This window comes from Myxocyprinus asiaticus, chromosome 3, assembly GCF_019703515.2.
Source record: "Myxocyprinus asiaticus isolate MX2 ecotype Aquarium Trade chromosome 3, UBuf_Myxa_2, whole genome shotgun sequence".
Lineage (NCBI taxonomy): Eukaryota > Metazoa > Chordata > Actinopteri > Cypriniformes > Catostomidae > Myxocyprinus > Myxocyprinus asiaticus.
The window spans coordinates 45523005-45549259 of record NC_059346.1 but is presented as its reverse complement, the minus strand read 5'-3'; the positions used below and the strand labels follow the sequence as shown (position 1 = coordinate 45549259).

General features: G+C 35.8%; 2 protein-coding genes across 2 annotated transcripts; one reads left to right on the top strand and one right to left on the bottom strand.

The window, feature by feature from the left end:
- Positions 1-390: 390 nt before the first annotated feature.
- On the bottom strand, positions 391-4359 carry LOC127420718 (natterin-4-like). The gene is made up of 4 exons (XM_051663224.1): positions 4265-4359; positions 2779-2937; positions 2454-2505; positions 391-1701 (listed from the first exon to the last, which is right to left on the bottom strand). The coding sequence occupies exons 1-4, from the start codon at positions 4357-4359 to the stop codon at positions 1195-1197; spliced, it is 813 nt and encodes a 270-aa protein (XP_051519184.1). The 3' UTR covers positions 391-1194.
- A 10137-nt stretch (positions 4360-14496) lies between these two features.
- Positions 14497-24205, top strand: LOC127426750 (protein FAM163B-like). The gene is made up of 4 exons (XM_051673766.1): positions 14497-14542; positions 14609-14697; positions 18723-18838; positions 23362-24205. Exons 3-4 carry the CDS (start codon positions 18746-18748, stop codon positions 23809-23811), a joined length of 543 nt encoding a protein of 180 aa, XP_051529726.1. The 5' UTR covers positions 14497-14542; positions 14609-14697; positions 18723-18745; the 3' UTR covers positions 23812-24205.
- The last annotated feature ends 2050 nt before the right edge of the window (positions 24206-26255 follow it).

Here is a 26255-nt window from a genome sequence, read left to right as displayed (position 1 = left end):
CAAGTGAATGGTGGTCAGAAATTTGAAGGTCCATAAAGGCAGCATAAAAGTAATCCATACAACTCCAGTGGTTTAATCCATGTCTTCAGAAGCGATATGATAGATGTGGGTGAGAAACAGATCAATATTTAAGTCCTATTTTACTATAAATTCTCCTCCCTGCCCATTAGGTGGCGATATGCACAAATAATGTGAACCGCAAAAAACAAAAGTAGAAGAATGTGAATGTGAAAGTGAAAGTGGAGATTTATTGTGAAAAATGACTCAAATATTGATCTGTTTCTCACCCACACTTATCAAATCACTTCTGAAGACATGGATTTAACCACTGGAGTCATATAGATTACTTTTATGCTGCCTTTATGTGCTTTTTGGACCTTCAAAATGTTGGTACCCATTCACCTACAGTACATTGTATGGACCTACAGAGCTGAAATATTATTCTTAAAATCTTCATTTGTGTTCTGTAAAAGAAAGAAAGTCATACACATCTGGGATGGCATGAGGGTGAGTAAATGATTTTCAGTTTAGGGTGAACTATCTCTTCAAGTGTGCAATAAATATGAACTCCCTGTTTTTCACATCAAACTGGTGTTGGGATAAGATTTATGAAATTATGGAGAGTGGCGCCCTCACCTGGTAATAAATCAGAGAACAGTCATTTCAGTAAAAAGTCTTACCAAGCTGAGTTGACTACCATGAAGATCTCAAAATTATCTTATTTGACATTAAATACACAGCAGCATTCTATCACAGACATCTGTCTGACTGAAATTTTCATAGATATTAAACTCTATCTGACATTTTAGAGTTTTATTAAATGTGTAGTTTCAGTTTGAATAAGTGAAACGTACAAAATAAAGAAAACTTATGAGATTTCAATTTTATGTTTCATAAGTGTCATAGTGATCTATAAAATATTACAGATTTCAATAGGTTATAAAAGAATTCATTTAAACCTACAGCAATGTCTAATTTTTTTTAGCTTTAATCAGGAACTAGAAATCTTATTTTTATTTTTTTTAATGTTTGTCCACCAATATTTCTTAGCTTTGTTTTCCATCACTCGAGAATATACACCTAAATTTATGTTATCAGCTGTTACTGCATTCATACATTAGTGGAAACAATAAATAAAAGTTTTTGTTTCCACTAATGGTAACTCAGATACCTTATTCTGTTACCACCATGCAGTTAATGGCTTGTAGCAAAAGAGACGTGATAAATTTGGGCATCCTTTTTGAGGGTCAGAACCTGGTAGTATTTGTACCAGTACTCATAACCCTCCCAGGGCAGGAAGAAGGCTGTAAACTGAGGAACAACCTTTCCAAGGCCATATCGATTCTTGCCAACATAGTTGCTGACCCCTTTACATGTCGAGACAGCATTCTCGGGCACACTGCCATAAGATCCATCTTTCCATTCAAAAATCTCATGATTATCTTCATTATCCAAGAATTCAAACAGTTCACTTTGGAGCTCTTTGTCAGCATATGGAAAGTAGCAGTATGGACCTTTGCTTGGGGTGTAGAAACCTGCCTCACAGTCAAAATGACAGACATAGTCGATTCGATTGGTGTAGTCATTTTTTATGCTAACTGCTCCACTTGGCAGGACACCTTCCCATCTCTGCCATTTTAGTTTTCCACTGAACACATCATCCGGAACTCGCCGAATACGTGACTGTGAACTCTGTGAGTCCTGAAGAAGTTCAGCAAATGTAAAACAGTCTTAATATTCACAATACAAAAGATTAACTTTAAACTCAAAAGTAAGAAGAAAAAAAAAGAAAAAGAATAATGGAAAATCTTATAAACCAGCTATTAAGATGAGACAGCCAAGGAAACTGTTATATTAGATCATAAATATCAAAGACTGTAGTAAAATTGGTAAACATGAAAAATCAAGGTAGGGGAGACTGGGGCTAGTTGTCACACAGGGAAGTTGTCACAAGGGTCATGAGTAAAGTACCTGAGTAAAAATAACATTTGGTCTCAAAAGTCCAATTGTGCAAATGTGTTATCTCTAGAAGAGTTTTTGTATATTGATTTGAAACATATAGTTCAAAACACTCCTATATTTGAATTATATAGTCTATTTTGTTTAGATAAATTTCAGCTTTTCAGTCACACTCTGAGTGAAACAAAAGATGTTCTAAATTAGTGGGAACTTTAAAATCTAGAAGGTTGAATTTTGAACTGTGAAGCAAAATCATTCTAAAATTAAACAAAATTAATTATAATTTAATATTAATATAACAGAAATAATTAATATATAATTATACAAATTAATTATATAAAATTGTAATGATGTAATAATTATAGAAAAGTAATTCAATACCATTTTTTATTATTAAATTTATGTTAGCATTGAGACCAAACAACCAGAGCAACTGCTACAGAAATAATAAATATCACAGTATGTTTTTTTTTTTTTATTACAAATGGTCCCACCTGTCTCCTTACAACTGCTGTAGTCAGATGGAGGGGCACAGAGGGCCCCCAACTGCAGTAGGGCAATGATAGCACACAGTGTCAACTTAATCTGAAGAGGATTACATATGTATATTCATATGTTCAGTGCCATTTTAGCCTTAGCTACTACATTTAGTGAAAGAGGGTTCAATATTACCATAAATTAGCAACACTTACTATAACAACTCGTTCTTTCTCATGGCATCTTGCGTTTTAATTTAGTCTCTTATTTAAACAATGTATGGATAGGAACATTTATGCACATGCAACACTTATGCAGCAATATATAAGTAAATGTACTCACCTTCTCGCTCTGACCTTTGTATGATTAATGTTTTGACTGCTTTTGTTTACTGTAGACCAGTAATGTCGTATTTGCCATAAATCTTGCACTTCAATCTTTCTCCCTCTCATTGCTCCAAAGCAAGTAATCACAGACCAGTGGGTCACAAAGTGGAGCCAACTGATAAATTGACAATTAGATTAATTATTAACAAACAGTCTACAAAGTGGATCATAAATAAGTGGGATTTTTATTTACTTACAGTAACATGTACTTTCACTTTTTACCCATGAGTCAATAAACACTCTTTTTAAAACCCACTCACATTTTATTTATTTTTCGGACCAAATGCCAAATCACTGAAAGTTTTATAGTGGCCCCACAAAGTATTAAGACACTTAAGCTAAGCTTTTGGACACTTGAATGTGCAACAAAATATCAATCCAAGTGGGCATTTATTTCAAATAAAGACAGCACATTTTAATTTAAAAAACGTTTTAATTTATATATTGTTCAGAATAAATACAAAAACCATTTGAACACCTTCTGGTTGTCAAACTTAATTGAACATATGCTTAGTGTGATGAACTACTATGCTGGCCTCATTTTGTTAAAAGTACCGATACCGATACTGGTATCGGAGGCTGTGCTCACCTACTCGTACGTGTAAAAATGGTCCAATACCAAAAACTGATACTATCTGACATACGAATGCCATTGTGTAATAATGCACAAATTAAATTTAGGAGGTGGATTTGCAATTTAATTAAATAAATATACATACTGCATGTGCAAATGCAGACAACATACAGTTATTTAGTTAATTAAATAGCAGCATTTTGCGGGTCAGGTAGCGACCTGCCCTTCCAGAGATGTTGTCGCAAACTGGCTTCACTCGGTATCCTGCCAAAATAAAAGCTCAATTTAAATGGACAAATATATGGCAGAAATATATCACTATTAAATAACTATACAGTATTCAATGTAATAATAATAATAATAATAATAACTGTATTATATTTAAGCAATACCTCACATATTATGATGCTCTGTTATGCAGCCCTTTATTTGACACAAGTAATGTCAGTGTTGTATTTTGAGAATTTGTATAAAAGCACTTCATATGATAAAAATAATTGTACTGGTAACTGTTAAATGTTCTATTTTTCCTTTGATTAAAGTTATTCAATTAATTAATGTAGACACCATTTGATGATAAAATTGAATTAAACAGTTGAATATGAAATATGTGGGAAACTATATATATATATATATATATATATATATATATATATATATATATATATATATATATATATACTGTGCATATATAGTGTAGCCTTGGTTACCAGCCCCCTCTGTTCCCCGCACAAGAACCCGACGTCCAGGTTCTATCCATTCACGTCTTTTTGCAGAGGTGCCGACACACCTGGAAAGCCACCAGAGAAGCCCTGGCGCTTGCGTTAAGAGGTCTGCGGACTGGCACTGGGTTAAGGCCCCAACTTACGTGTGTGGGCAGAAGGTTTGGTTGCCCTCTAAGGACATACCTCTCTGACTCTCCTCAAGTAAGCTGGGTCCCAGGTTTATCTGACCGTTTCCCATCGCCAAGGTTATTAGCCCGGTGGTGGTTCGTCTCAAACTGCCTCCTCACCTCAAGCGTATCCATCCGGTTTTTCATGTTTCTAAAATCAAACCCGTTTTATGTTCTGTGTTACATCCCATCCCTCCTCCTCTGTGTCTTATTGATGGCTCTCCGGCGTACACGGTCAGGAGACTGATCGATGTTAGGCGGAGGGGCAAATGGTTCCAGTACCTGGTCGACTGGGAGGGCTATGGACCTGAGGAGAGGTGTTGGGTCCCGGCTCGTGACATCCTAGACCACGCTCTCATAGATGAGTTTAACCTCCAGCAAGGTAAATTCTGGCATCCCAGGTTTGTTTTGTTTGTTTTGTCATTTTCTCTCCCTCGTGTTTCGAAGGCGCGCTCGACTGGCATGATTGCCGTTTCCATGGGAACGTTCATTGTTCTCAGGGTGGCACCGATCATGCCACTGATTGCTTGTCGAGCAACACCTGTTCCAGCCTGATTGCACTCCCTACATATGTTTCTCTGTTTCTTTGCCAGATCATTATGCTAAGTTGTGTACTAACCTCACTCTCCTTGTCTAGCTGGGCCTGTCTTGTCACTCTGTTGGTTTGCCCACGTTGTTCGGGTTGTGGTTTGCCTTCCAGTCAGAGTTCAGCCTGGCTATCCACAAAGGAATTCCACTCTATGCCCGTGTGCCGGGGATCTACACTTCTGCCGTTGCTTGCATTGTCCACTGGACATCTCTCTCATCGCCAAGCTTCTACGGAGGATTCTGCCAAGCTCCTCCTCACTTCCACGTCGGACACACTCCACTGATGAACACACTACTCTCTACTCTGCGCGGTGGTGCATTACTGACTTTATTAATAAATATTTTTGGAACTGTTACCTCTGCTCCTGGGTCATTCTGTCCAGCACCTACACGTTACAATATGTGCCAATCACTTTCCAGGCCTTTTTCTTTATTTGTGTTTCAGCACATTTATAATGTTTTTTGCTTCTCACAATCTTTGTGATTATACTGTATTATTGAGGAAAATTCACCATATATGAACAGCAGAGGGGAAGAGACTTATATCTCTGCAGAACAAAAATGGGCTTTTCCCAATCAGTGAGTGTTTTCAAACAACTGAGATTCCGTACTTTCATTGGTTAGTTTAGAAATGCCCATCCCAGTTTGAAAACACCCACAGATTTGAAAACACCCATTACTGTTCTGCAGAGAACAACACATCATGTAATAAGGAAAACACCACTATTATTCTTTGAGATTTCCAACCCAGCATACAGGTACACCCTCCTTAAACCATGGTCACACTCAAATTACATTAAACGATTAAAAGAGAAAAAAAAAAGCACATCGTGGGGTTCAAAAATCAGAGTCTATACAAAATATAAATTAAACCTGGAAATAAAGTTTTAGGATTTTGCAGGTGCGATTCACCGAAAAGGGCTAAAAAGTTGATCGGCTTGTGATGTGTGAATGGCTTGTAGCCTATGTGCAGTGTGAGTCTCGTCACACTATATGAGGAAGGATTACATCAAGATGTAGATTGGAATGCAGTTGCGAAAAACTCCTCTCTCACTGTTGCTTGCATGCTAGTGATTACATGATTACAATGACATAATATAATAAATATTTAAGATTCCACACAATTTCGTGATCAGTAATCAAATAAGCAAATTTGTGACATTAACTGTGTTAACTCATGTTGTACAAAAGGACAGGCTTTCTTTCATTAAAGCACTTAAGATGCTCTGTGAAAATTCACATGCAGGATCATAATTACATCATAATCATCAGGTTTTTCACAAAATTTTCACTCAAACTGTTATGCTGATAATATCATTTGTAATGAGGGGCACTCCATATCAAAAAGGTTGCCGATCCCTGCTCTGAAGCTTTAAAAATCAGCATAAAAGTAATCCATATGACTCCAGTGGTTAAATATATATCTTCTGAAGCGATGCAATCCCTTTAATGAGAAACCGATCAATATTTAAATCCTTTTTTACTATAAATCTCCACTTTCACTTTCAGGATGTGTTTCTCACCCACACCTATCATATTGCTTCTGAAGACATGGATTTAACCACTGGAGTCTTATGGATTACTTTTATGCTGCCTTTATGTGATTTTTGGAGTTTGAAAGGTTTTGGTCACCATTCACTTGCATTGTATGGACCTACTGAGCTGAACATTTTTTCAAAAAATCTTCGTTTGTGTTCTGCAGAAGAAAGAAAGTCATACACATCTGAGATGACATGGTCATGGCTTTATACCTTTCAGCCGCATCTCACATACATTGTAAAAAAATAAAATATTTTAACAGAAAAAGAATGTAAAATGCTACAGTGAAAATCTAATTGGTCAACTGTAAGTTATTTTAAATTCAACAGACCATACATGTAATTTTACAGTAATACTTTAAAAAAAAAAAAAAGAAAGAAAAAAAAATGAAAGTAAAAAGAAGGAATTGCCATATAACTGACATTGAAAATCTATTACTTAAGATAATACATGTACTTATAGTAAAATATAGCTAAAATGTGTTCTTTGTAATATGTCATACTTGGGCAACAGTCACCTACTCTAGAAATAATTTAGCATAGTTTTTGGTTTCTTTAGGACGGCACAGTTGCTCAAGAAGGTCAACAGTTCAAGTCCTGGCTCAACCTTAGTCTTTCTGTGTGGAGTTTGCATTCTCCCCATGCAGGTCAAGTGAATTGGAGACTCTAAATTGCCTGTAGGTGTGAATGTGTTTATCTGTGTTTAACACTATACACTGTCAGCACATGTGAACCAGAGTTCATGGAAAGGCTGATTTTGATTAACTTTACCATAATTCATCATGTGACCTTGTTTTTTTCCTGCATTTATTACTATGGTCATCAGTATATTTTAAACTATAATCACTGTATATCTCAAAATATTTTATTACAGGGTACAAAAGACAAAGTTCTGGTTATGATGTTATTGCTTCTGCTGTAGCAGTTCAGCATTTGTGAGAATCCAGATGCCATTCACAGAAAGTCCTCATGACCTACTGAGTGCTAACAGATCTTTGAAGTAAAACATGGTTGATGGATGATCTGGTCTCCCCTGAGATGGAAAGCTACAAGTAATTTTGCAGCAAATGATTCTATACCTGCTGCATTTCTGACACCATAAATAAAAGATATCTCTTACACTGCTTACAGAGATTAAATGGTTCAGTAAATTGTCCCTCATGTGGAATAATGGTAAAGGTGTGCTCAGTATCACTCTATTTCTTCTCTTCTCCCATGAACAACTGTGAATGCTCTCTTAGTGAACAACTCAGCACTGCTAAGTCCTCTTGGCCAATGCACCAGTCTCCTGTCTCCTTATAATCATGTCCTGCAAGTCATATTTATACATGTTGACTCATTTATTTAACAAAGAAACCTCAAATATACTCATGAGACAGTGATTAAATCCATGGAAGAGCATTATAGTTTTCCATATGAATAGATACTGTGTAGCTCAGCTTATGGCAACTAAAGAGTCATATCTCAAGCAAGAACTAGAATCTGACATTTACCAAAGAATAATTGAGTGGTGCTTGCCCGTGCAAACCTTGCTGCCATAACTCTAGGTTGTTGTGAATGGTTGTCAGGGCATTGTTATCAGATGAATCACATTGTGAATTTGGGGACAGTAGGTCTAAAGTTCTTCAGTTGAAATTAGTCTGTTCTTACTGAAATTCGAAACACTTCCCCAATGGCTGGAAGTGTTGTTGAACGGGAGATCCAGTTTCCAGGTTAAATGTCCACAGAGTGGCAGCAAAAACAAGTTGTATAAGTTGTGGGTAGTAATGTGCTACATTTACTCTGTTACATTTACTTGAGTAACTTTTTGGAAAAAAAATTACTTTGTTACATGGTGGGTACTTTTCATTCCTACTCAAATAAATGTCTGATGATTTTTTTTTTTTTTTATGTACTTTTTCTTCATTACAATGGGTAGCGTTCCTGTCGTTACATTACTGGTTTTAATTTCATAAATGTTAATAAATGCGTAATTTATTGATATTTTTGAATGGGACTTTAATGACAGTGGAACTTCACAGCTGCACGCTGTCTCTCGAGTCACGTTCACTGTTTTACAAGTATAGCCACAAGACATAATATGTGTGTTAACATGATTTTAGTGTGATAAAATCACTAACTAACCTTTTCTGTGTAAAGTTATTGACACTTTTCCATTTCCATTGCCATGACAACAAAATTCCATAAACCCTGTAATTCTGCAGAAACAACAATTTAAACAACTTTACAGCAGAAATGTGAAGCTTATAATTTTATAAAAGTACTTGCATTAATTCTTTTGTAAAGACTTGCATATTATTATGGGAATATCTAGGCTGGCTTTTGACTTGTTTGTTTCCTATTTGTCGAATAGGAAATTTGTAGTATCTGTTGGAGATAAGATTTCCTCCTCTTCAACAATAAATTTTGATGTTCCGCAAGGATCCTTGTTAGGGCCAATATTGTTTTTTCTATATATGTTACCACTTGGTTCTGTGATTCGAAAACATAACATTCATTTTCATTGCTATGCAGATGATCTGACTAATTTAAATGTTCTTCAAGCATGTGTAGCAGATATAAAAAATTGTATGACATGTATTTTTCTGCAGTTAAATACTGATAAGACACAGGTTGTTATAATCGGTCATGGTTTAAAAAAAAAAGTCAGATTGAGTTAGCACTTAATCAGGTGCTCCCAAATATTAAGCAGGTGGTGAAAAATGTTGCCATCTATTTTGACACAAATTTACAATTTTAAATATCACTTACTGTATATCAAGTTAGTTCAGTCTTGTTTTTATCAACATTTCCAAGGTGAGACAGGTTTTGAGTTTTAGAGATACAGAGAAGCTTATTCATGCTTTTATTTCATCTCGCCTTGATTATTGTAATACCCTGTTTTCAACTTTAAATCTACACACTTTAGCATGGTTGCAATCTATGCAAAATGCAGCAGCTAGACTTTTGACATGAACTAGGTTTTTAAATCATATTATTCCAGTTTTAGCTTCTTTGCATTTGGTTACCAATTAATTTTAGGGTTGATTTTATGATTTTATTAATTAAATGTAAGGCATTACATGGTTTGGCGCCAGATTATTTAGCGGAACTTTTAAGACCTTACGAAACAGTTAGACCTCTTAGATCTTTTTGTCGTGAACTGTTGGCTGTTCCAAGATCCAGATACAAAACAAAAGGTGATAGAGTGTTTTGTAGTGAAGGCCCCACGATAATGGAACAGCCTGCCCTGGGATATTAGATCTGCTGAATCCGTGTCTTTTTTAAAGTCTTGTTTAAAAACTCATTTGTATAGACTTGCTTTTACCACTTTGTAATTTTTTGTTTTTACCTAGTGTGTTTTGGTTTTATATTTTGTGAAGCACTTTGTGCTAAATTGCTAAAAGGTGCTATATAAATAAAGTTATTATTATTATTATTATTATTATTAGAGCCTTTAATTAAACCCTCCAAAATTTGGCCCCATTCACTTCCATTATAAATGCCTCACTGTAACTTCTTTTTTTTAAGAAAAGGAGTGCCAAGTCAAAATACATTTTTGTGGTATCAACATTATCCCAAAAATGCTGTTGATTGAGCTTAACTTGTATTGAACCCATAAGATTTCTTTAATTACAGAGTTACTGTCTCAATTGTGTTGCCCTAAGACTATGATTAGTGTGAAGACTATGAGCATGATTTGACTATTTTGAAATCCAAAATGGTCAAATTCAAAAGGTAGTTTAATCTCAACACTATAAATGTTATGTCTGCAGGCATGGCGTATTACTTTCAGTTTGGCTACAAGTCAGTTCTTCTTCAGTGCACTTCAAGCTCTGCCTCTCACACAGACAAAGTGACAAGGCTGGCTTGTTCCTCATCAAATATACATGTACTTTGTCTTCTAACACATTTGTATAGTGAAGCCACATGAATACCTTTCTCTATCCATTTGTGTCCTTGTGGTGCAGTCAAAATGAGTAGACTGCATAATCCCAGTCCCACAGAATTTGTTCAGCTGCCAGAGAAAATTATATCACTCAGTTTTTTCCAAGAAAGCACATCATGTTTCAAAATTCTCTCATCTGTCTCTTTTCCTAAAGGATGTCCTGAAGGTCAGTAAGTATGAAATGACTTTAAAAAGTTTCATTCATCAAACCCAGATCCTTAAAACAAAGTTTCTTCTAATTAATTAAAAAATCATGGATGATATCAGCCTTCTATTAATGGTAATAAATAAATGTCAGTAAGAATAACATTACTGTATTACACAGAAACACGTTCCACAAACTTTAGGTAATCACACAGGTTTTATACACATGATAGGCCTTAAAACGTCACAATCATTTTTAATTACAGAATACATTAGCTGTCCAAGGCCTTCTTTTCTTCTCACTGATGCCATTAAAAGTACCTTTGATTTTCTTAAATGAAGCCCTTTGGAAACTTACAGAGAGAAAATTAATTTTCTCTCCACATGTTCTCTGCTGAGTCACATTTCTAAGGCTTATATGTCTAAATTTAATTAAATAAGCTTGTCATGTACTGAAGAACACACAGACTATATTGAGACTGAGACCAGGGTGGGGGGGGGGGGGGGGGGTTTGTTTTTTAGCATAATCTGAGGTAAAGAAGCACAATATTCAGATTTTACTGCTGATTTGAAATATGTTCTTTGATCATAATCTTGGCCAACCATTTTGGAGATTTCGGTCTTTCCCCATTCAAGTAGATAGGAGCTGCACTGGCATGCCGCTTGTTTACATAGAAAAAATAGCTCCCCGGGAGTTTTCCAAAGATGGCCGCCGAGCCGTATTTTCAGCAACATTCAATTTTATGGTAAATTGGCAAATCTGTGCCACAGTTAAAGTGGAGATTTACATTGAAAAAGGGCTTAATTATTGATCTGTTTCTCACCCAAACCTATTATATCCCTTCAGGATTACTTTTATGCTGCCTTTATGTGACTTTTGGAGCTCGAAAGGTCTAGTCACTATTCACTTGCATTGTATGGACCTACAGAACTGAAATATTCTTCTTAAAATCTTTGTTTGTGTTCAGCAAAATAAAGGAAGTCATACACACCTGGGATGGCATGAGGGTGAATAAATGAAAGAATTTTCATCTTTGGGTGAACTATCCCTTTAAATATTCTCCATGAGCAAACCCAGAGAAGGAAGAATGAAGACCTTTAATAGGTGGATGTGTACTGAGGCATGAAGAACTTAGGCAAGTAGAGGGGCAAAGAGAGCAGACAAGGACAATACTTACATACATAAGCACAAGTTATGGGTGGACAGTTTAATATTAAAACTAAAGGCTCTTACAACAAAATCAACCTAACCTGATTCAGTGCTTGTTGTAAATTGCAAAAAAAAATAAATAATAAAAATAAAATAAAAGCATCTACCCTGAAGTCCCATAAAATTGTTTACTTGACTTTTGAGTGCAATTCTGCTAAATTACCAAACTTGTTAATTCTTATGAAAAAATAAATAAATAAAAATAATAATAATTTTTGTCTAGGTTGTCTAATCATCTTAAAGGGACATTTTTTGGACTTATAGTTAATTTGTATAACTCGTTTTGGGTACATCATTTTACCCTAGGACCTATTGTGTACCTTTAAATGTACATTTATATGTTTTGTTCATTTGAAAAAAATAAAAAATAAAACATTTACCTTTTTGTCTCCTTAAGGGTACAGATACCACCCCAGTGACAGCATTGTACCTTTAATGGTACTTTCCCCCCCTAAGAGTGTATAGGCTCGGGGTGACACAGTTTGATAGTTTTTATAATATAGTATGTAGGTTTATAGTATATAATAGTATATAGAACTGCAAAAGAAAATGATTTGCCACCATTCTAACATTACAGATTCTGATAAATACAGTATATGGACCTGTTAGATGTTAGAAGATGTTATTTTGTCTCAATTGCATTGAAATTCCTCTACAACACAAACTGCATTTAATTCTCTTTCCAAGCATGTCTATCCAAACTTCCTTGTGTATTCATGCAATCAGTTATGTTCAATATTTCACACCCAAATATTCCAGTGGATATGAAGGCATGGACGCTCCCATGTGGGAGTTCTGAAAATAGTTTTTGAGAGAGGAGAGGGAAGAGAAGGGAAAGAGAAAAATAACCTTCCCTTACGTTGCATCTTTACTCATGAACATTTTATGGACTATGTCCATACAATACACTGTAATCTTAGCCTCCTTAAATATTTGAAGGTTTAATAATTAATATAATAAAATAAGGTTTTCTCCACTCTCCTACTATCCCTCCTTAGCAGCTCTCAAAGTGGTACAACTGGAGGAACACTCAAGGCCGAGCGTGGGATTAAAAGTGAGAGTGAATGTATGCACGCGTGCGTGTGTGTGTGTGTTTGTGTGTGTGTTTGTGACAGAAAGAGGAAACACAGGAAGCCAAATGAATGTTATGAGGTCACTTGAAATATATTTATAAAACTGTAATTTGCATTAACTGGAATCAGTGTTGACATTTCTGATCTGCATGACATTTCTCTAGCCTGAGAAGCATTTTGCTAGAATAGAGATACACTGGCAGCCAAAAGTTTGGAATAATGTACAGATTTTGCTGTTTCGGAAGGAAATTGGTACTTTAATTCACCAAAGTGGCATTCAACTGATCACAAAGTATAGTCAGGACATTACTGATGTAAAAAACAGCACCATTACTATTTGAAAAAAGTCATTTTAGATCAAATCTAGACAGGCCCCATTTCCACCAGCCATCACTCCAACACCTTATCCTTGAGTAATCATGATAAATTGCTAATTTGGTACTAGAAAATCACTTGCCATTATATCAAACACAGTTGAAAGCTATTTGGTTCATTAAATGAAGCTTAACATTTTGAGTTGTCACAGTATGCAATAGACTGGCATGTTTTAAGGTCAATATTAGGTCAAAAATGGCTAAAAAAAGAAACAGCTTTCTCTAGAAACTCATCAGTCAATCATTGTTTTGAGGAATGAAGGCTATACAATGCTTGAAATTGCCAAAAAACTAAAGATTTCATACAAAGGTGTACACTACAGTCTTCAAAGACAAAGGACAACTGGCTCTAACAAGGACAGAAAGAGATGTGGAAGGCCAGATGTACAACTAAACAAGAGGATAAGTACATCAGAGTCTCTAGTTTGAGAAATAGACGCCTCACGTGTCCTCAGCTGACAGCTTCATTGAATTATACCCGCTCAACACCAGTTTCATGTACAACAGTAAAGAGAAGACTCAGGGGTGCTGGCCTTATGGGAAGAATTGCAAAGAAAAAGCCACTTTTGAAACAGAAAAACAAAAATAAAAGGTTAGAGTGGGCAAAGAAACACAGACATTGGACAACAGATAACTGGAAAAGAGTGTTATGGATCTTAACCCCATTGAGCTTTTGTGAGATTTTTTGATGAGAACTCTTTGAAGTAGTTTAAGAAGTTCTGAACATTTTCTTCAAATTGTAATAGTAATTTTTCAAGTTATTAATGTCCTGACTAAACATTGTGATCAGCTGAATGCCACTTTGGTGAATAAAAGTCCCGATTTATTTCCATAGGAGCAAAATCTGTACATTATTCCAAACCTTTGGCCGCCAGTGTAGCTGCAACTGTTTACAAAAAGTGGGTCATCTTCAGAGGGCATCAGCATACAATAACACAATATAAATGTCAAAAGGTGTAGAGATCTTGAGGGCATCTTGTGTACATCATTTGTGAACATCAAGCTTCTCTTACTCAACTTATATGTTAAAACTTTGTGAGTAGCAAATATGAATGGTGATATTTATCTATATCTTTATTTTATTGCCGGCTTCTCCTTCCAAGATGCAACATGATAAACCTTAAATATGCATACAGTTCGTTAGCAAACCAACAGGCTAAGTTAAGATGGAAGTATTAAGCTGCTCGCGCTGACATCTCTGAATGAGATTTTAAGCAGATACAAATATTTACTTTAAAGATGAAATTTAGTAATGTCGATGTACTGGAAGACATTACTTGAAGCGGACTGAATGAATGCTCGTCAGAGTGATCGGTAAGTGGTTGACTGTGAGTTATCACACTGATGTAGGGCGTGACTCCAGCGGATGCCCCTCACAGCTCTCCAGCGCTCGTGAAAGGTACCGTTCAACTCTTATAATCGCCTACATATGCAGCAATAAACTGATTATATCGTATCTGTTTAGGGATACGAGTTTAATTCCATCTGGAGATGTGACCTCGTAATTTGGCGAATGCGTTGGACACGAGACATATGCTCTGTTGATACCATAATGTGAGTATGGAAAACGTCTTTAGAGTTAATGCAGTAAACAATAGGTGTTATTGTTAATTCAATTCACAAATTATAAGACGTGATAAGTATTAGTCTATGAGCTATTGCAGTAATAATGTCAACCAATTTTTTTTTCTTCCTGCAAATATGATTTAATGTAGACTACAGAATTGATAGTAAGCATTTAAGTATTCTATGGTTATGAGAAGAGCAATACTTATTTGTATGGTATTATTTGAAATTTAATGCACGTTTGACATATTTAAAGTGATTATTAATGATGAATAACTTACATTAGCTGATTACATACTTGTTTGGGGTATTTTATATAAATGTTGTAACTAAAGAGAGTTAATCAAGAATTTAAATTCTTTAATCTTAAGACAAATGCTTATTTACTGCTCTTATTTACATGCAGTAATCATGTTGGGTTGTGAAGTTAAACCTGTATTGTACGGATGATGTGGTACTTTAGTTTCAGGGGTTAATGCATGCCCAGTTACACAGGTCCATACAGTTCAATTGGGAATGTGTTGCCATTGAATTGTTTTGGTGAAAATTTTGTGAAAGTATAAGTTGTCAATATGAATGATAGAATATTCCTACAATCACATACAGTATGCTCTTGACATATACAGCTTGTTGTATCTTGGCAGACTTTTAGGACAGATCTCCTTGTCTTTAAGTTAATGTTGTCTTGGATTGCATTTTTCAAAAATTTTACATTTTCAAAGTACCTCAGACATTGTGTGTTCTGCACTGTTGACTAATAATGACCTTTATATTTGGTTATATAAAGCTTTGCCAGTGATTTGTGCATATGGGTGACTAGTTTACGTGGGCTTGAATGACTCTCTGGCCTGAGGTGATTTGAAATACTGTCATCACAAAATCTGAAATTCTTATTGAGGGGCCCTTTCAGATTCACTAATGGATAGTTGCACATTACTTGTTTTTTTGCCCTTCATTAGCATATCACATAGACAGAAACTGTTTTAGTTGTCCAATTATGTTTCATATCAGAGTTGTTTGCTGTCTAATTATTATATGACTGAATAACTTAAAACCTATTCAAAGTCTTTGTTTATTTCTATGTTCCATGTTGTCATTCCTTAGATGTTTGTTGCAATCTATGTGTTATCTTTGAAAAATCATTAAATGCATCATTCATCACCTTATATTCCACTGTTGTGGCATGTTTTTGTTCAAAGAGCATGAAACAGAAATCAGATGCACATGTAATTTCAAGGATAGATACGACTTATTTGGACAGATAAAAAGCCTATACAAAGACCTATCAATCCAGATCCTTCTCTTGGTCATAGGGAAGACTGGGGCTAGTTGTCACACATTTTTACTCCAGTGATTTTTTTTAAAGTATGTTTATTTTTGATAGTCAATTTCTGTGAGCCTAACTTAAAGGCTTAATTCACCCAAAAATGAGAAATCTCTCATCATTTACTCACTCTCATGCCATCCCAGATGTGCATAACTTTCTTTCTTCTGCAGAACACAAACAAAGATTTTTAGGAAAATATCTCAGCTCTGTAGGTCCATTCAATGCAAGTGAATGGTGGCTACATTTTTGAAACTCCAATAAGCACATAAATACAGCATAAAAGCAATCCATAAGACTCCAGTGGTTTAATCCATGTCTTCTAAAGTGTTCCAATCGGTTTTGGGTGAGAACAGACCAAAATGTAACTCCCTTTTCACTGTACATCTTGCCATTGCAGTCTCTCGCCACGATCATGATTTCAAGCTCGATTACACTTCCTAGTGCTTGACACATGCATTAGATTAAACCACTGGAGTCTTATATTACTTTTATGCTGCCTTTACAACGTAGATGCTTTCTGGAGCTTCAAAGTTTTGGACCCCATTCACTTGCATTGTAGGACTAGGACTGAAACGATTAGTCGATGTTGTCGACAACATCGACAATAAAAAATTGTCGACAACAATTTTCGTTGTCGAATAGTCGTTTGACCTTAACGTAACATAAGATCGTATGAAACTCTAATGATTGCACACAAGAGCAGCACTGCAGCTCGCGCCTGACTGAGGAGAGGAAGAAAACACATCTCACAGTCCAGATGCACTCTAAACTTCTAAACTAAACAGCTTCAGGTGATGTAGATCGCAAAGTATGAGGGAATTATAATGCAAAAATACAAAATAAGTAAATACAGAAGCACTCTTGTTGTGGAATAAGCAGAGCCGGAGCTGACGCTCAGCTTAAGCAAAACTTGCGTGTCGAGCATCTTTATAGGAAACACCCCAGCGTTACATCTTTAATACATTTCTATTTAATGCGTTATAGCTTATTAAACTTAAAATAATAAGGAAACTGGCATTTCTCTGTGCGGTCAGCGCCTCTTCTATGAGTTGCGCGAAGGGGTAGAGATTGAAACCGCACCCGGCTGATGCACACCCTGTTGCGGGGACGCTCATCCCTCGAGTGCGCGTGCTTAATGCAGCTAGATTATAAGGTGATGGCAACTTATTGAATCATAATATATGCCACTGTGCATTTCTTATCGTGAAGAAAATTGGCAAAACGCAGCTTTATTAATAAGAGAGAGTTTGTTTTTTTGTGAGTTAAAGATGGATTGAAGTGAACATAAAGGTGAGAGAGGGTAGTCTTCGCCCCATTATACACTGCAACAAAATACATTTTTTATTTGTTTTTGTTTTGGCTTGTTTTCCAATATAAATATCTAAAACTCCTTTAAAACAACATACATTTACTTTAGCAGCTATACTGCAGAAGAAACATTTTTTTAATCTGAGAATGTTGAATATAATATTAAAATTACAAATATTTTAAAATATCTAAAAATCCTTTAAAAAAGATGCATTCACCTGAGAAGCAGCATATAAGATATTTAGACTTGCTTTTAGAAAATAGATCTTGAATATAAGTATATTTTGTCTTTACTGCACTCGCAGAAGTATAACCAAGTGAAAAAATACACTTATATACAAAATACACTTACTGTATATTTAAGATACTTTCTCTTAAAGCAAGTCTAAATATCTTATGTTGCTTCTCAAGTAAATGTATCTTGTTTTAAGGATTTTTAGGCAATTTTAAATGGAAAACAAGACAAAAACACTTGGTAACAATAGGATTTTTTTGTAGTGAAATTTTTACTGAATTAAACATAATAAAAAGTATTTTTTCCCTTTAATTCAGTGAATGTCATTTAGAGGTATTTTAAAAAGATGATTTTGTCCTCTTTATTGTTAGCAAGCACATTTAATACAAACTTTTATGTCAGGGCACAAGCAGAATAGTTGGTTTAGAGCTAATGATTAATCGTTGCAATAAGCACCCCAATAGTCGAATAATTGTTCTAATAATCGTTAGATTAGTTGATTATCAAATAATCATTAGTTGCAGCCCTAGTATGGACCTACAGAGCTGAGATATTCTTCTAAATATCTTTGTTTGTGTTCAGCAGAAGAAAGAAAGTCAAACACATCTGGGATGGCATCAGGGTGAGTAAATGATGAGAGAATTTTCATATTTGGGTGAACTATCCCTTTAAAGTCTTGGCTACAAAAAAGACAACTTGCCCCAAAAGGGTAAACGTTTTCTAAAGTAACATACACAAATATCAAACCATTGTTTTGGCCAAAATAAATGAGAGGTAATGAATTAAAATCAATTAAAATTACAACACTTAAATAATATGTGACAACCTGCCATATGCTGCCCTTGCCCTAAGAGCAGTTAAACATTTCAGTTAAATTATCCCTCATCATGTAATTGACCCTTGCCTGAATGTATTGTAAGTGTAGTTTTATTGTGTTCATCCAGAGATTTTACAAAAATATGATGATTCTGGAATTTTAGTTTGGAGACAAAAAAACTACTAAAACTTAAGTTAGCGAGTGACAACTCGTCCAGCTCTGGCCTAAGTCGATCTTTGCAGTCTGCTAAGCACTATGGTTGGCAACATTTGTTTGCCTAATTTAAATTAAATTTATCTGGTTCTTTGTTTTCCTTGCATGCAAAGTTTGTTGATGGAGAGGATTTCGAATGACAGCCGGCACAGTGGTCATCACAGGTGGAATTTTAGCTGCGGTCATCTTGCTAACTATTGTTACAGTTCTATGTTACTGTAGACTGCAGGTAAATATGCTCTACCTCTTATGTCATTAATGATTGAAGTTCAGACATGAAGCTTTACATGTCAAGGATTTATCAGCTCGTGCCATGTAATCTGTCAGCCAATCGTCTTGTGTACTCTGTGGTGCAAGGTGATAGGTCCTTGACATGGACTCTGTTAGCCAATCAATTTGCATGCAACATTTTTAAATTGTCATGCCTTAGTCATTTGCAGGTAAGTCTTACTGTAACGCATTATGAGAGTTTCTCATTTTCACCCTCCTTCTCCACAGCACCTACACACAGTCTATTGTTTTAGCGCAAGAATGCGTTCAGTCTGGATAGCCCCATACATGCAGTATTTCTGTTTATGTTCTTAGCAGTAGCAAGCAGTAGCAGTAACAGTGTAAATCAGGACCAAACCTACTAACCTATACTTTTAATACTTTAACATTTATTCAGAGAGTTGTCATGACTGAACTAAGTACGTTTTGTAATATGCTACTTTGTAAGACAAATATGGAGCGAAACAGTGACCGCCCACTTTTCAGTCACCTGGGTTCAGGAAGTATTATTCCCATTAATTTTTTCCATAGACTTTTCATAAAATCCTTCATAAGAGAGTTGTAAGCCATGAATCAAACCAACCAGTTCGGAGATGAATCACAACATTACAAACTTTGATTTGAAGCAAAAAATATTTAAAATTCGGGCAAAAAGACAAAAAGGTACAAGACTGAGTACTTAACGTCTTTAATAAGGGAATGAACAACAATCCCATGAAGCATTGCTAATTACTTAATCAAATTAAAAACAATGGAAATATATATAATGATTTTAGGTTGTTGATTATAAGTATAGAAAAATTATAGTTTACTTTTATTGTGAAATATTCCGATACAAAAATATAAGCAGTTTGAGGGTGAAGAGAGACCGACTCGTTTGCATCATTCACAGTGACAACGTTAACATGGACACCAGAAATTGGGTTATTGTGAGAAAGCAGCATTCTTGTTTACATGCACTGTATAAGCAGCGTACTCTTTACTCCCGTATACATGTGTCTCGGTCAGTAAGCAGCTTTTTCCTGAGTAACCTAATTAACCCACGACACTTGTGTAAATAACAAACATAGTATCAGAGGAAGACTTCACTATTTTATTCTCTGTTGCTTCGCTTTCATTTGTTGCTGTGTTTGTTTCCTTACCTTTCTATCGCGACCTGCAGCGGAATTGCGTTTCAATAGTGGGGTTTCCCTTAAGTAAAACTTTGGGATTCCCTCAATGTACGAGCACACATACGCGAACGTGAGGGACCTTCGATATGTTACAGTGGTGTTTATAAATAGGTATAGTGTATAAAGTACTTCCCACTGTACTCCCAGAAATGTTTTGTTGACTTGTTGTTGGGATCCATCCTATGACGTTTGTTATTTGGTCTGTTCCACGCACATGCACACTCTTCAAAAAGCTTTTAGAATGCCACGTGTGTGTTTACATGGCCACATAAGCAGCTTTCTCCAGGAGAAACCTAGGTGTGTAAAACCGCTTTCTCTTAATCCATTAAACAGTGTAAGGAAATTGCCGTTCTCATTTACATACCGTTTCAGAATGCTGCTTTCTGCAAAAATCCTGGAATAACCAGCTTTCTTAAGTGCATGTAAACGTGGTCACTGAGTCATGGCGATAACTTCCACGATTGTTTGCAGTTCTCTGATTGGTAGATCTTTCTCCACTGGACCATGGGTAATGTGGTTGTTCACCATGAACTCCGCTAAACATGATTTTTAAAGTTGACATGGCTTCAACAGAAGAATATACCATTGATTAACAACCTCGGAGATTACCGTAGGTCTGTATTAAAAGGTCTTTAAGTTATCTGTAAAAAATCAGTTTGATAATGGAAAAAATTAATGAGATTTTTACTTCCGGAACCAGATTGTTGTGCTCTGTTGATATGGTTCTCTTGTGTCCTTACCAGTGCTGGGTAGATTACTTTTGAAATTTAATCTGATACTAATACAAATTACATTACTTAAATTATTGTAGTAACAAAATTATTTTCATTACACTTTAAGGTTATATAATCTTATTACTGTTGGGTTACTTTTGGATTACTCAATAGCCTTGTTTCCACTATTGGGCCAAATGAGGTTGTATCAGTGTGTGCCAGGGCCAGTTGCGTTCCCACTGTCACTTCCGGGGCTTCATCGTGTATCCTCGGGGCTTCCTCGGGGCCAGTAGTCAGTGGCTTTTGGTCTGCCAATTACCTTTGGGTCAAACAAGGCCAACTGGGGATTGATGCGGGGTCACTGTCAATGTCAGAGTTTCACCGAGTCAGGTCAGAGGTTTCAGCACCATGATACTAATTTCCCAGTTTTTCATATCTAGCTACCAGCTTACCTCAACAGATCAATGGAGAATGGAGAATCGTCAGTTCTGGGCGCTGTTTCCCAAAAGCATCGCAAGCTTAAGCTGATCATAATGACCATTTGCGTCAGTGGTTTTTACTATCTACTTAGGCTTACCTTGCTTTTGGGTAACGTTGCCCTGGTCAGTAGACAAATCAGGGCTCTTCTGAATATTTGGGCTGATGAAAATGTGCAACGTAAGGTCAGTGGCATCTGCAGAAATGAAGACGTGATAACGTTATTGTCGCCGAACTTGCCAAGTTGTGTATCCAGTGCACAATGGCACATGTTCGAGAAAAAAAAAGAAAAACAAAATGCAGGCACAGTAGAAATCTGTGTTTATTTCGAGGGCTAGCTAGTCTCAGCTAGTCAGAGACTAATACCTCAGTTTGAATTTCCATCTTGCCAGTGAAATGGGCAGGGTGTGTGACATTGGCACCAGGGCAGCATATTTAGAGTGGGTTTTAGGGCAACGCTGCAGGGCTATTGGTCTGATGGTGGGAATTCAGATCGATTTTAGTCTCGTGGCTCGAGGTCCAAGGCTACTAGCCCCGGTTGACCAGTTGTTAGCCCTGGTTGCACCGACCTGATAGTGCAAAAGCAGCTAATGCATATGTGACATGCTTTGTCAAAATTATTCAGAAGTCAGAAATGGGCCGTTTGTGGAAAAATGTAAAATTAGGTCAAAAAATTAATTTCTATTGTATTTTATAAAACAAAGTATCAGCTTTCAAACTGTGTCAATGGTTTCATAAGATTCAAACTATAAATGTTGTTTTTGTGCTCTTAAATGTAGTTTGTCCAATCGCTGCAGCTGCTGTCAGTGTAAACAGGAGCGCTCCTGCTGCATATAGCATCTTTATCAACTTTATCAACATTGTACATTTACCTCAGGAAAGTTATCCAATGTCCATAGTTAGGCTGCTTAAAAAAATGAACTGCAGAGAAGCAGGGACTAAAAATTGTTCAAGGAACGAAAACAAAAACCGAAAACGAAATAAATATTTAGCAGAACATAATCGAAAACCATAACAAAGTGATTTTCATTTGTTCTGGAGTGAAAACATTATTTTTATATGCTGGTAGCTGGTTATAACTGGTTAATTTTGTTCAGATAATTTTTTCATGAAACTAAAGGCCAAAGGGTTTATCACTGTATATTTTTATAACTACACCACTTCATGTTGTCTGAAAAAATGAAACATGTGCTTTGATACTGAAGGAAACTGCTGCATCACACATTTCTTTGAATAATTGTCCGCTGTGAATGTCGTATTCTCTGAATGAAGACCTTTTTCACAGCTATGTAGAATTACTACATATACTGTTCATGAATGGCTAATTCAGATAGGAAAACTTTATTAGATGCAAAAAGTACATTTCTCAGTTGTTTCCAAGTCTTCACTGAATTATTGTTAGATATGCACAGATTTGATGCTGCTGGGTTTTGACTCAGAAACAGATCAGAATTTTACTTACCTGTTAATTAACTGTATGCTTGTTATGATTTCTATTGTGCTAAATTGCAATATTTTTGTTTATTTTAAGGAAAGTGGCTTATTTTAGCTTGTTTTTCCAGACCAGATTGCTTGCTTCTCTTGTGAGATCTGGCAATGCTGCAATTGGTATTTCACCCACCCCTTAGTGCAGAGTACTATAAATTTAAAAAGAAAGTTATTAACTGCTCTTTTATTTTGTTCTAACCAGTAACCATTTGGAAAGGAGGCTGTGGAACTTCTGAACCAGAATGAGGAAAAAATACAGTTTTTGCTCAGAACGAACCAAAATGAGGAACATTTCATTTGAATCCCTGCAGATAAGAGTAAATTGCTAAAATTTTAAATGCCAACACATTTAGAAATGCGACCAGAGATGCTCAGGCTCTGGTTTTAAACTGCTCTTTTAAAATTTAGGAGCAAAATCAGTAAACTACGCACTAGTTATTGCCGTTGGCTGATTGGTTATCTAAAGTTACTGTAATCTGACTATAAACATTACATATAAAATGTAATGTAATCCAATAACAAATGGAAAATATTGTAATCTGATTACACAATCCATATTATATGCAATCTGTTACTACCCAGCACTGGTATCAGTTTACACACTTATTTAAACTTCTTACTTTGCTCTTTAGTATTACTGCTGTAAAAGAGAGGAGTCGGAGGGGGGAGAGGAGGAGGCTGACTTCACCAAGGCATCACCAAGTCCACTACGCCAAACAAATCCACCTGAAAGTCCACTGAGTCTTCAGCATTTTCCTGAATACGCATCCTCCAACCAGCTGCTAATGACTGCAGAGCCTTTTGAGCCCAATGGACCAGTCACCTATCCTCACTACACCCCGCGAATGCCCTACAGGCCCAACCGCTCTTACACTTTCTGCCCCTCCTGTTCTGGGTATCTGCCACTGTATATGAGCCCTCAGGAGGGGCTGCCTAATGGAGGAGACAGGATCAACTACAGGACTGTGCAGCAGGAGTTAGACCTGCCGATGGAGATGCCCAGCTTCCACAAATTCAACCTCATCAGCTCTGTCACCATGCAGGAAGTGCTGACTCATCACAGCATTAGCACTGATGTGTAGAACTATTTTGCACTACAAAGCCAAAACGCAGTAACTACGCCAACTATGAAATGGAGAAAAATGTTTTCTAAGTTTTTTGATTTTCCAGTCAAATGTGAATTATAAAATAGTCTCTAAGGGCACTCAGATCCACACCAAAACAATCAGTCCGAGACCACCTAGATGATTTAATTTGTAATCCGTCTCGGACCAATTGCAAATGAACCCTGGAACGGTTTGCTTGTGGTGAGAATGCGATTCGATCCAATGAACCAAACAATATCCAGACAAAAACCATGAACATACCTGATGGATCTTTGGAGAAGACATCTGTAGGTCAGCACTTCACAGTAATTCATCATCAAAACGCGTATATAGCCTTTTGGTGAATATATAAGATTTAGTTGTATGTTAAAAATAGGAGCTGTTTTATAATTCCTGAGGTAATTTTAGTACTATTGCTTCTTTCAGATAGCAGCAGATCACAGTTAGGATGGCATCAGCAACTTTTTGACAGATAAAAAAAAAAAAAAAAAACATTCCGTGGCTTCTCTCTGCTGTGTGTGTGTGCGAGATCAAGCTCTGTGACCATGAGTACAGGCACTTTTCAATGCAGAAATAATGCAAAAGCAACTAATGACAGATAAAAATAGCCATGATGCAAATTTTACATCGCATATAATTTGTGTGTCATATAAAGTGTATTTGCCGCGCAATCTGACTGGAACACGCATTCTGTGCTATGCAGTGACGTTTTTGCATAAGCGTGACATAGAAAAGGTTGACAACATTTTTACAGGTATATCATTTTAACTGGTATATCAATGGATGTGCTAAATCCCGGAACAGCGCACAAACATTCTGACCAAAAAGGGGACAGTTTGCTTACATGTAACTTTTATTGATAAAGTTTTGGTCCGTTTTGAAGTGTTGCCTTGTGAAAGTGAACCAACCAAGAGGAAAATGCAACAATGTAAAAATTTTAGCCCCTGTTTCCGAACAAATTAAACAAGCTACAAGTCTGAAAATGCCATGAATCTGAACATATTTGAGCCAAACCCATCTGTCATAGGACAGATTATATTCTAAGAGGCCCAATTTTGGTTATTGCTCAGTAAACTCAATATTGCCCATTATAACAAAAAGTGTAGTTACTGCATTTTGCCTTTGCATGATAGTTTTGTTTACCTGAAATATTGTGCAAGCAATGTCACATAAAATCCCTAAGAATTTTGCTGCTTTTTATAACCAAGTCTTGATATTTTTCTTTTTTACTTTTCTTCAGACAACATTTGTGTGGCACTTTTAGATTAGCCAATACAACCAGGGGGGTAAGAAATCACTTGGTAAGATTTAAAAGTTTTTATTATTTTGCTTTGTTAGACCTATAACACAGAAATCTAAAATAAGGATATTAGGGCTGTCAAAAAGTTAAAGAACTATTTACATATAATCTCATGATTATTATTTTTTGAACGCCTTACATTTAATTCAGTATAATATGAGTTAACAGGAAATATTATCAAGTTTGGCTTACTGATCGAGCTGTTGGGCTACCCAAGACAAAAAAAGGGATCATCAGAAGGAGTGTTGAACATCAGCATCAGCTTTTTTATTCATACTTGGTCTCCTCATGTGTAACTAATAGGGCTTTTAAATGGCATAAGAACTGGAGAATACACTTGATTTGAATGGTTCACATGAATTTCTCTGGATCACTGGATATTTACTACAATTTTGGTGAGGATGTATATTAAAGTTGTGAAATTATAATGGTAACTCCAGTCATAGTTTAACCGTAATGTAGGATTGTGAATTTTTGTGTCGGTTACTGTAATCCATTTAATGGACTGATTTTATAATTCTCTGAATTCAGATTTGTGTGTGTAGTGGCACTCAATTGTCATTGTTTTTTTATCAAAATGATAAAAAAATTTTAAAAGATATAAACCCTTTGAAATCACCATGATATGCTTGGTTCTAAGTGTTATTAACTTTTACCTTTTCATTTGTTCATGAATTTAAGGTTTGTAAATATTAAAAAATATGCAATGTGGTAGTTTTTTGGGGCTTTTTTGATAAGTTAGTTTTGAGCTTTTGTGATGTGATAAATTAACATATCCTGATGTGATATTGAGGCCAGCAGGTGGCATCAGTTCTTGTGCAGAGAAATTGTCCATCCAGAACTTGGGTACAATTAAAAAAGTCAACAAGAGTGACTGTTGTTGTTGTTGTTGTTGTTGTTGTTGTTGTTGTTTCCTCCCAAAAACTGATTACATTTTCATCAAGTATTAACAGTGGGTTATATTCACTGATAAATATAACACTTATTAATCAACCACTTGCCCTTAAAAAATACAAACCAGTGTATTAGTTGGAATATAATATTTATAGTATTTTGAGATATTGTATAGGTAAAAAAAAAAAAAAAAAAATCCAGAAGAAAATTAAATGATTTTTTTTAC

Coding starts and splice junctions, on each gene's coding strand:
- LOC127426750 (XM_051673766.1), top strand. CDS start 18,746: ATGACAGCCGGCACAGTGGTCATCACAGGTGGAATTTTAGCTGCGGTC. Junction 18,839..23,361: donor TATGTTACTGTAGACTGCAG/GTAAATATGCTC, acceptor TTTGCTCTTTAG/TATTACTGCTGTAAAAGAGA.
- LOC127420718 (XM_051663224.1), bottom strand. CDS start 4,359: ATGGGAAACGGTCAGATAAACCTGGGACCCAGCTTACTTGAGGAGAGT. Junction 2,938..4,264: donor CAAACCTTCTGCCCACACAC/GTAAGTTGGGGC, acceptor TCAATTTATCAG/TTGGCTCCACTTTGTGACCC. Junction 1,702..2,453: donor CAGCAGTTGTAAGGAGACAG/GTGGGACCATTT, acceptor GAACTTCTTCAG/GACTCACAGAGTTCACAGTC.